General features: G+C 52.5%; 4 protein-coding genes across 4 annotated transcripts; 3 read left to right on the forward strand and 1 right to left on the reverse strand.

Annotated features, from left to right (window-relative positions):
* Positions 1-1,436: 1,436 nt before the first annotated feature.
* GUITHDRAFT_73973 (hypothetical protein) lies at positions 1,437-1,718 on the forward strand (the record flags this gene model as incomplete). The annotated part of the gene is made up of 1 exon (XM_005829306.1): positions 1,437-1,718. A coding segment is annotated over one exon (282 nt), but the record flags the coding sequence as incomplete, so codon positions are not given.
* Positions 1,719-5,553: 3,835 nt separating this feature from the next.
* Positions 5,554-6,365, reverse strand: GUITHDRAFT_95747 (hypothetical protein). Its single transcript, XM_005829307.1, has 5 exons — positions 6,101-6,365; positions 6,021-6,055; positions 5,860-5,967; positions 5,762-5,809; positions 5,554-5,708 (listed from the first exon to the last, which is right to left on the reverse strand). The coding sequence occupies exons 1-5, from the start codon at positions 6,327-6,329 to the stop codon at positions 5,595-5,597; spliced, it is 534 nt and encodes a 177-aa protein (XP_005829364.1). The 5' UTR covers positions 6,330-6,365; the 3' UTR covers positions 5,554-5,594.
* Positions 6,366-7,867: 1,502 nt separating this feature from the next.
* GUITHDRAFT_153601 (hypothetical protein) lies at positions 7,868-8,356 on the forward strand (the record flags this gene model as incomplete). Its single annotated transcript, XM_005829308.1, has 1 exon — positions 7,868-8,356. A coding segment is annotated over one exon (489 nt), but the record flags the coding sequence as incomplete, so codon positions are not given.
* Positions 8,357-8,570: 214 nt separating this feature from the next.
* GUITHDRAFT_88150 (hypothetical protein) lies at positions 8,571-10,434 on the forward strand (the record flags this gene model as incomplete). The annotated part of the gene is made up of 6 exons (XM_005829309.1): positions 8,571-9,275; positions 9,424-9,544; positions 9,681-9,855; positions 10,068-10,200; positions 10,253-10,294; positions 10,348-10,434. The coding sequence occupies 6 exons, from the start codon at positions 8,571-8,573 to the stop codon at positions 10,378-10,380; spliced, it is 1,209 nt and encodes a 402-aa protein (XP_005829366.1). The 3' UTR covers positions 10,381-10,434.
* Between the last annotated feature and the right edge of the window lie 133 nt (positions 10,435-10,567).

Consider the following 10,567-nt stretch of genomic DNA (forward strand, 5'->3'; position numbering starts at 1 on the left):
GTCTAACTCGCGAAACCAGCGTCAAAAACCGGAACCGGTTTGTAGCCGAGACCAGCGTGATGTGATTTGAGTCTGACGCTGATGCCCAGGACGAGGAGTTTGATCTTGAGACGTGTGTAAAGAGCAACATGATGAGAAACGATGGGTGGATGTCATTTGAGCTGGATGGAAAGAAATATCAGGCGAAGATTGTGAACGAGGGCATGCATCTCCAGTTGTGCAATGGCAAACAGCACGAATTCCGGACCTTGTCTTCCTTAGCCAAAGTTTTGATCGGGCACGATCCTCCCTGCAAGGTTGGGTTGGACTGCTGGTACTACAGTGAATCTAGAGAAGGGATGGGGATCTCTATCGCTGAGATCTGGATGAAACTGAAGAACGAAGGGTCTGAAACTTTGCTCTTTGTGGCAAACAGCTTTGACCCCTCAGCTGGGATATACGAGATCGAGATGCAGAGCGAGCAAGACTGCTGCGAAACAAAGGTGAAGGAAGACATCGAAGGTCACAGCCTCCTTGATGAGCATGAGGGAATGAAATCAAACGCCTCCGAGGCATCCTGTGCAGATGGAACTTGTGAGGACCCTAGTGTGGCTGAGAAAGGATGCGATGATGACAAAGAGTCCGATGGCCCGCAGTGTTCTGATGCGAGATCTTGCTCAAGGGGAAGAATCCCTAAACGGGAGATTCTAGATTTGATGGGGATCAAGGAGAAAGGAGGCTCGAAAGCAAAAAACGACGCCTTTGCTCAGCGCGACGCCTTCGGCATTTTCATCTATCAACCAAGCGATTCAAGCTCAACCATGTCTGGAATGAACGGCAAGCACGTGAGATTCGCCAACTTGCTGGAGGAGGTGATGACAGTCTTGGAACGAGTGGAGGGGGCTGATTTTGGTTGTCATTCCCAGGTTGTTGCTGAAGTTGAGAAGAGGGCCAACGAAACAGACGGCAGGTGGACTCGAGGGCTACACAAGAAGACTTCCGATCAGATAGCAGAACAGGTGAAATCGACGGACACTCTGAACGATCCTGACCACTGCTGTAGCATCTCAAATCCAAGCAGAAGAACAAGACTAGGAGCTCCATGCGGTCAATCTTGAAACCTTTCAAGCAGGACCAGTGAGCCCTTTGAGATGTCGTGTGGTATCAAGACATGTTGGTGATTGATTGAATCAGGCGCGAGAAGTTGGAAGGTCAAAAATATTCAAACCTCTTCGGCCTTAGCGCCCGAAACACAACGGAGAACAAAAAGCTGCTGAGGAGCTGGAAAGAAGATTTGGACTCGGAAGAAGCATCAACATCAGAGAAATCTCCTCCGCCCGGAAAGATTGAAAACCTGTATGTTGGTGAAGATATCAAGTGCGAGGTGAGTGCATTTCAAGGACATTTTTGCATCATGCTCCCTGTATCCCAACTAACTTCAACGGCTCCAGATTTGCATGGACGGGCAGGACGAGGAGAACCTTCTGTTGTGCGACGGTTGCAACAAAGGGTTCCATATCTTCTGCCATCAACCTGCGCTTGAGGAGATTCCGGATGGGGAATGGCTCTGCTCTAGCTGTGCCTTCGTGAGGAACATCGAGTGTGAGGTCTGCAGGAGGAGGGACGGAGAAAACGAGCTGATCTTGTGCGACCGCTGCGACAAGGGATGGCACATGAAGTGTCTCGATCCTCCTCTCCGCTGCGTTCCGCAGGAAGAATGGTTCTGTGAGGCATGCAGCGACGGACGGGAGGGCAGCGGGAAGGTTGTTGAGGAGTCGAACGCTGTCAAACGTGTGACGCAGCGGAAGAAGAAAACCAAGAAGGGGGCAAAACGAACCAAGAGGAGAGGGTCTTCCAACAAGGTTCGGGACATGTCCGAAGACAAGGAAGGGGAGGAGGAGGAGGAGAGTTTGGTGGAGAAGGAAGAAGACGACTCCATTACCTTACAATCATCTTGCGAATATGATTCGGACATCACTTCGGAGACGTCAGATAACAGCAACAGGCCTACGACTACAGCTGTCACCGAGGTTGGTCATCTTGGTTCAGAGCAGGCGATTTCTAAGGAGCTCGATGCGGATGAAGAGGATAGCGAGTTGCACGTCAGCATGGAGCTCGATAGCGGCAACCAGACCTCGCCGACCTCGCCTGAAGCTGCCCAAGAGGGCCCGAAGCAAGTCTCAAACGTTGACAACACACTAGGTGTTGATTCATCTTCTGCAAGGTTCGACAGCATTGTCGAGGAGAGAGTCTCCCCCGTGTTGGTTAGCAAAGTCAGGAGTTACCGGAACATCTCCAAGAGGCGATTGCAAAGAAACCTTTCTCAAGATTTGAAGGCCGCCTGTGAAACAAGTTGCAGCCAGACAGTCATCACAGATGTTCACAAGGAAAATGACAGCATTCAAGAGGAAGCTCTCAGTCAGGGGAGCGGGGATTCTGTGTTGCCTACAAGCTCTCAGGATCAGAATTTGCAAGAAAAATCACAAGTTGACGAGTTGCCTGACAAACTACAGGATCCAGCTCAAGAGGTATCCGCTGCAGTCAGAGTGGATGATTCAGATGAGACAGACGCAAATGAAAAGGTGCAGGAGACAGAACTTCAACCTTCATCCCCTGTCAGTGAATCCTCCAGGGCCGATGTAGATGACTCAGAGAGAGAAATCCTCTCATCTCCTTTTGTCAGCGAGAAATCAACCCCTGCAAAACAAGCGAACGGGCCTGTTGCTTTCTCGTCTGTCAGCCCCGTCAAATCATTGAATTTGGCTGCTCAGATGCTCGCAAACTCTCAACAGATCCACCCAGAAGATGAGGAACAAGAAAAAGAAGTTGCTCCTACTGCCGACTTCAACTTTCATGATGGCTGCCAGCCTGACAGAGATCAATCTGTTTCTATTCCGTCAACAACAAAAGCAGAAATCTCGGAAAATGAAAATGGAGAGCAAGAAGATCAGCTGATGGATGAAGAGGAGCTGGAGGAGGATTTGAGTTCGAGGGCAAGTGAGGAAGAATCGTTTGAGATCATTGAGCTCTACATGTCGCAGAAGGAGATGAAGTTCCCTATGACGGAGGTTGAACCTCCCAACACCTCGCATGATGCATCAAGGCTTGAAGACGATGAAAGGATTCTCGAGCCTGTACTTGCTAAGTCGGAACCAGCCTCTTCGGAGAGGAAACAAGACGAAGTAGCGAGAGGAGGGGTGCATGACGAGACCACTGTTGAGCTGAATGTTTCTCAGAGGATAGAGTCGTTACATTTGGACGATGAGAATCATGGTCAGGTGCAATCTCAATTTGAAATTACCAGGAAACAATCTGCATGCATTGTTGGCAACAGGGAGCTCGATGAACAAAATCCGAATCAACAACTTTCCCAGACTTCACCTGGTTGTCATGCTGTTGACCATGAAGGCGACAAGAATGCGATGGACCAAAAGGAGAGAACTCTTGGTTCTGTCGCGCATGTCGATGTAAGCAACATGCAGGATAGTTCTCAAACTTCCAATGTTTCTCAAATCTCCAAAGAGGAAGGCAGTTCTGGACAGTACAATTTTCGGGATGGAAGATGGAATTTTGCCGTAGATGCAGAGAATCTCAAGATTCGGATTAGTCCTAAAGTCTTCGATAGTCCGCTGGTCCGTCCATGTCAATCAGACGAACCTCGTGCTGAACCATCTTTTGGTCAAGACGGAGAAGACCAACATCGCAGTATCTCGCAGCTCTCCGACAGACTCTCAACCAAGAGCTCTTACAGGATTTTCTCGATAGCCGTTGATCAAGACAGCCCGTTCAAGAACCACTATTTCGCTGATCGGACATGGAAGTTCCGAGTAGAGGATGAGGCAGAGAAGCTAAGGATTGTCGTACGCCCGAAGCGCAGGAAGATCAGTCACGATGGCATGTGGGACGATTCCAATCTTCAGCATGACAGTCTTTGCACGTCAATACCATCGAAATCTGGTGACATTGACAGACTGGCGTCAAGTCCTTACGCAGATTTTCGTTTTGCCGATCGGACTTGGAAGTTCAAAGTGAACGAGGAGGCGATGAGGATCAGAATCTATCCGAAGAGGAAGAAAAGGAGCCTGGAGCTCGAGGCGTGTGATTGGAATGAAAATCATCACGATCATGACGCGAGGTCGGACTGTGAGTCGACTGCTGAAGGCAACAAGGAGCACGTAAAAGCTGAAAGGATTCCGCATACTCCACAGCCACTGGGCACTTTGACCGAAGGAAAGATCGAGAGGCTGAGAGCAGCGGAGGAGGGCGGAGAGAAGGCAAGGGAACATGCGCGAGAGAAGACCCAGCCTTCCCCCAACCTGCCGCGGGAAAAGCCTCTCAGGTTGGAGGACATTAGAATCCCGAAGAAGAAGCACGTGGATAAGCCGATGTCGACCTTGCAGGATGCAGCGAAGGATTCGCAGGACAGCAGGAGGGGAGCTGAGCGGGATGACCGTCATCGTAATCGCCCTGATATCTCTGCGCGACTGCATGACCTAGCTTCACCTCAAGAGTTCAGAAGCCAGAGGAGGGAGCGCGACTCTGTATTACCCTCGCAGCATAACAACTTCTCCGATGCTCCGCATGACTCGTCGTCAAGAGATCCGCCCCGCAGTGCGGCAGCATCATCATCAGCAGCAGCAGGTGATTCGTGGTCTTCTAGCGCGTCGGCAGCCAGCAGGGACATGCCGTCGCGGAGGCATTTCCTGCCTGCTTACCTGAGGAACACGTTGGAAATGTTCCATCGAGACAGTGGGACGCAGGCGCAGGAACAGATGCCGAAGTTGCTGAAGGAGGAGGCAGACAAGAAGAAGGAGGAGATCTCGCAGCAGATCCAACTCCATGAGACGAAGCTTGCAGACAAGATCATGCAGCTCTTCAAAGGGAAGGGTGTGGGAGGAGTGAGCGAGCCCACCGGCGGCAACAACTCACTCATCGGATGGCTCACCTCTCGCTACCGCAAGGAACCAGCGCAGGAGGTCTGTGAGCGACCCGACGAACTGCCGCATGCAAGAGAATCTCAACAGCTACAGCAGCAGAACATTCGACAGCAGCACCAGCACCAGCCCAAAAATCTTCAGCCCCAGCATGTTCAGCCCCAGCATGTTCAGCGTCAGCCACTTCAACATCAGCCACTTCAACATCAGCCTCTTCAACATCAGCCTCTTCAGCATCAGCATCAGCATCAGCATCAGTCTCCTCTCCAGCATCGTCCTGTAGCAGCTGAAGAACGAGCGCGATCAAGAGATCGAAGTCCTGACCCTCACCATCGCTGGAAGGCCAGGCATCCAGCACCCCGTGAGGGAGACGGCAGAGGCTACACCAGGAAGTACCGGCAACCCACTCCTCCGAGGTCTTGGCATCCCAAGGCTTCTTATGAGGACCGGAGGCCCAGGGAGTCTTCCTGGAAGTACGACTCGTACGACTCCTACCGGGGCAGGGATAGGATGGAGGAGCCAGCTCATGAGCGCGATCGGAGGGACTCGTGGTCGAGGCCGGGTTACGACTGCAGGTACGTTGACTCGTCTCCCCACCACTCCCAGTGGTACCGAGGGGGACCGGTGTAAGTTTAGTTTTCGTTTCTCTCTTCTCTTGTTTAGTTCAGGTTTAGTTTAGTTTCAAGTCGAGCTTCCCTTTCTAATGTAGTTTCCGTCGCCATCCTTCTTGTCAATTCGAATGACCTTGATGTTGAAGAGGAGGGTCTTGTCAATGAGCCCCTTGTTGAACAGGACCTGCGGACTACCAGTCACTCCTCCTCCCCTTCTCCTCTTGTCCTCTATCTTACAAAGTTGAGAGCTCTCTGGCCGTCAAAGGTCGATGGCTTCGGGCCGACCTGAGTTCAACCCGGTTACCATCACTGAGATCAGCGCATGGGTGCAGCACCCGAGTATGGGAAGGATCGTCCTCGGGGTACCCCAGCTCAGGGGTGACGACAAGCTGTCGAATCCCCCCAACTTTCATGCCCTTCAGCCCTTCCTCAAGGCCAGGGATCTGGAGAAAAGTTTGAGCTGGTGAACCGCGGCGGCTGCAAGCAAGTGCCTTACCACAGTGTGGCTGCCGAGGACACAGCGTTGAAAGTCTGTTGAGGGTGAGCAGGGAGGAAACGAGAGGAACAGGAGAGCACCTGTCTCGTCGGCAAACGCTCCTCCCTTCACGCCATTCTTAGCTTGAAAGATTCTGCCGTAGTAGCCGATAGTGTATCCTTCCCAATCGAAGACAACTCGGTCGCCGTCCTCCGGGCTCTCACCATTGCCGACCTTGACATCCTTGTACTGCAGACCTGAGGGCGTGGCAACGAAGTCCGGGTACTTCATCTTGGTCTTGCCGTAGTCCTTGCCCTTGAGTGCAGGCATGCTCACGATTTCACTCTTGTCCGGCAACGAGCCTTCTGCTCGCGTCAAAGCAGTAAGAGGTGAAGTCAAGGAGTTTATAGAGAGAAGAAGAGAGCATCCAAGAGAGCGCATAGTCAATGAGATGAAAATTTGACCATCCAAACCACATCTATCACACCGCTGCTCACCTGGGAGGAAGTTTGGCTTCGGCTGGCACTCCTTACGAGCGCAAGTATCAGCATTGACGTCCTCGATGGGGAGAAGGAAAGAAGTCGCAAGAGCGAACGTCATAGCAGCTATCGAACCTCTGCGTCCCATCCCCTCGCCGTCCTTGCTCGCATGCAGCATCCGAACTCCACCGTACTTGCGATCCGGAGCTTGAGCAAAGGCTCTTGAAGGGACAGGAAAGGCAGCAGAGCGAGGAACGAAGGGAGAGAAAGAAGATGCAGGAGAAGGAGCAAAGAGGAATGAAGAGCTCGATGAGGAGCTCGCCATGACAGGCGCACTGAACGCCATGCAGCCGGCCATCCTGCTGTCTGAATACCAACCCCCACCTGTACAATTGGATACCCGCCCTGGTCGACATAGATAGAAACATATAGTAAAGTACCGGTCTTTGCAGAGAATTGATAGCACCCCACCCTTGAATCTTGTTTATATGAGGCCGCTCATCGGACGGTTTCAGAGCAGTTACCGTTAACGGTAACTCCAACGGCCGGAACCGTTGGAGACGAAACCTGAGAGCGCCATGCAGTGGATGGGAGGTGGAGAAGAGCGAAGATGGGAGGGGGAGAGGGGAAGGGGAAGAGAAGGAGACGTGGGGATCGGTGCATTGATTCTTGCGATCTCTGTCTCAGAAGGAGCATGGCATGCAGGCTGAGCTTCCTAACACTCCTGAACTTCATCATCCTCCCCATGTTGAGAGTGCGTGCTTCGAGGAAAATCAGCCCTCATTCGATGTGATGTGACTTGATGACTTGATGATTGATCCTTTAAAGGATAAAGGAGCGATAGGTTGTATAATCACTCTCCCGTTGCAAAACCTCGCCATCATCGAACACAGAGAGGAATCGACATGCTGCGATGAAAGTGTACTGTTATAGCCGGCTGACAGTGGTTGATCAGGAAATAACTTGATGTCAAGAAGATCGCATTGAGTTGTCTACTCTGCAAGAACTTGAGAGCTGAACAACGAGATGCCGAATAAGCTCGTGGTTGTGAAGCACAATGTCAACTACCCATCTTTCTCCCAGTGGGCTGCTCATCATGCTGGAACAGTAAGCCTGCTTCAACTGCGCTCTACCACGCTGACAACTCGCGTGTTTTTTGTCTGCTGTGTAGGCTCAAGATCAGTGCCAACGTCTCAAGTCCGTCAGAGCCATCATGTCTTCGCAGTGCGTCAAGAACTTGCCCGGGGTCATCGGATTGTTCTGCATTCGGGAGGAAGATAAAGACGCGTTCTTGCCAGGTTACTTGTCGCAGGATTTCGCGCCCAACACAGATGTAGATGAGAAGACGTATGAGATCGACCTAGACCTTGGTTATGGTGGCGGCATTGCCATGAGGAAATCCTCCATGATGATCTGTGAGCTTGCGCTGCAAATCCCTTACGAGGAGTGGAAACAAGTTTTCATGGAAACACACAAACAGTTGTACCTGGACATCTCTAAGGCCTTTGTGTGCCCGACTGGCGAGAAATCGTTGTTTCTGTGCGTTCTGTTCGACCGGGAGAGGCTGCTAGAGGTTCAGAGGCAGCACGACGTCACGAAACCGTCCATGTTCAAGCAGTTCGTTGAGGACGGTATCGTCAAAGAGATCGAGTACATCGATTGGCACAGCCAGGTTCCGATTGCATTCGACTACTACAATAAGTCCGGCCCCACTCAGCACCTGAAGATCATCGGGAAAGTCAACGACCCGCTGCTGGCCAAGATGATCGCTGCTTGTGAATTCTTGAAGCTGCACCAGGAGACCTTCTCCTACAGCCAGGACAGTTTGATCGAGAGCGAGTTCCTCGTTGCTGTAGCCGAGCTGGTGCAGAAGTTTGAGGGCAAGGCAAGGGATCACCTGCGCATGCACGCTGGCGGGCCGCTGGTGCTGTGCAACGGGGAGTACGTCGGTTGCATCCGGGAGTTCGAGAAGTGGGCAAGCGAGATGTACGAGTACCAGGACAAGACGCCGGACTCCTTGTACGCTGGGAGGGCTAGGAAGAGCCTTGCCAGCTACATGCAGAGCCGAAGCGCCGAGTGCGACTTTGTCTTCATGGACGTGGCGTTCAGAGATGGAGAGACCGAGAAGGAGGTGAAGCCAAGAATCATCATCGAGCTGTACAAGACGATCGCGCCCAAGGCTGTGCAGAACTTCAAGTCCATGTGTGAGGGCGCATACAGAGGGTCGAAGTTCCACAGGGTCGTGACGCGTGGCTGGGTGCAAGGAGGAGCTGTGGGGAACGAGTCGATCTTCGGGGGCACGTTCGAGGACGAGAGCTTTGCGGTGAAGCACAGGGGAGCAGGAGACCTGGGCATGTCCAACACGGGCCCTCACTCCAACGTTTGTCAGTTCTACATCTCACTCGAGAAGCTGTCATGGCTGGACGGCAAGAACGTGGTCTTCGGTCGAGTCGTTGACGGCCTCAAGGCGGTGAAGTTCGTGGGGAAGGCCCAGGTTCAGCCTTGGAACCAGAAGCCGCTGCTGGATCACTACATCGCCGACTGCGGTCTATTCCGAGACGCGCAGTCGCTTTCCAAGAAGCCTCTGCTGCAGAAGCAGGAGGAGGCGAAGGAATCGCAGGCTGCGCAGGGCGGAGGAGAAGGGGCAGGAGGGGAGGCGGAGGTGGCGAAGGCCAAGGGGGAGGCGGGTGGGGAAGGGGCCGAGGGGCCGGGGGAGGCTCCAGGACAAGCCCAGCAGATCTCAGACATGAACTCGTCGTATGATGAAGCCATGCAGCAAGCGGCTCTGAAGCTCCAGGTGACTTGAACCTCTTCCAGCACCGCCGCCTCCACATCCTCCCCGTCATCCTCCTCCTCTGCTTCCACCCACCTCTTCAACCCCCCATCCTCTCAATCTCCTCACCCACTTCTCCCTTCTCTCTCCTTCTCCCTCACTCTTGATGCAGACGGCTGGTAGAGGATTCCTGGACAGGTCGCGCGTGAAGAAGGAGATAATCCTAAACTTCTCCGAGCTCTTTGAGAACGTCAGCGCGGATAAGCTCTGGAGCATCTTCGGAGATTTCTTAGGTGTCAACACGAGCATTGGGCAGGAGGAAGAGGAAGGGAGGGGATGGAGAAGAAGACAGGCAGAGGCAGAGGGAGAGGGAGAGCGGAGAGCAGAGAGCGGAGAGGGAGGGAGAGAGGGGCCTAACTTGTTTTGCAGCTCCTGTACTGCAAGAAGCAGGTGTGTACAAGGAAGTGAAGGCAGAAGGTCAAGTCTCCCTCGGCTGCAAGCGAGTGGTGGTCCCCATGAAGGGATGGTGGACAGACGTTGAGAGGGAGGAAACCTTGGTATCTCTCAACCCCTCAAAGAGATGGCTCTCAGTCTCTGTTACCGGGTGAGCTCTACACCCCCTCGTTCTCATCATCATCATCATCATCATCATCATCATCATCATCATCATCATCATCATCATCATCATCATCATCATCATCATCATCATCATCATCATCTCTTTCGTTTCTCAGATCCTCCAATTCTTCATCTCCTTTCATCACCGTAGCTCTTCATCATCTCCTGTGCTCTCCTAACATCTGTCGATGCCCGAAGGCCCAAGGACACGCTCTCCTCTGCCAAGTACAACAATTGCGTCTTGACTTGGAAAGTGAGGGAGGAGGACGGGAACTCGAAGCTCCTCTTCGTTACCAAGTTGATCCCCAAGAACGACTTCACTGAAGAGGACGTAAGCTGTTTTCCAGCTCGCCTCCTGCTCCTGACTGTACATCCCTCGTCAGATATCTCCTTCCTTCAGCTCTGAGTTCACTTCCTCTGTGGAGGTATCCGTCAGTTCCCTGCGTCTCTCCTTTGTTGTGACTTGATCTGTTTGCAGAAAGTGAAGGAGCACTTGTCGAAGCCTCAGTGACTGGGGGACTTAGTAAGAGCCTGACGTAGATAGAAATGATATGTAAACAAACCGAGCCTCCGACATGTCTTCCTCTTCAAGTCTGTCCCGGGCTATTCAATTGCCCGGCGGTCAGCGAAGCCTTCAGTGTGGTCCTTGAACGGACTGTCTTCAAGTTGATCAACGGCTATTGAGATAACCCTGTAAG

This window comes from Guillardia theta, assembly GCF_000315625.1.
Source record: "Guillardia theta CCMP2712 unplaced genomic scaffold GUITHscaffold_53, whole genome shotgun sequence".
NCBI lineage: Eukaryota > Cryptophyceae > Pyrenomonadales > Geminigeraceae > Guillardia > Guillardia theta.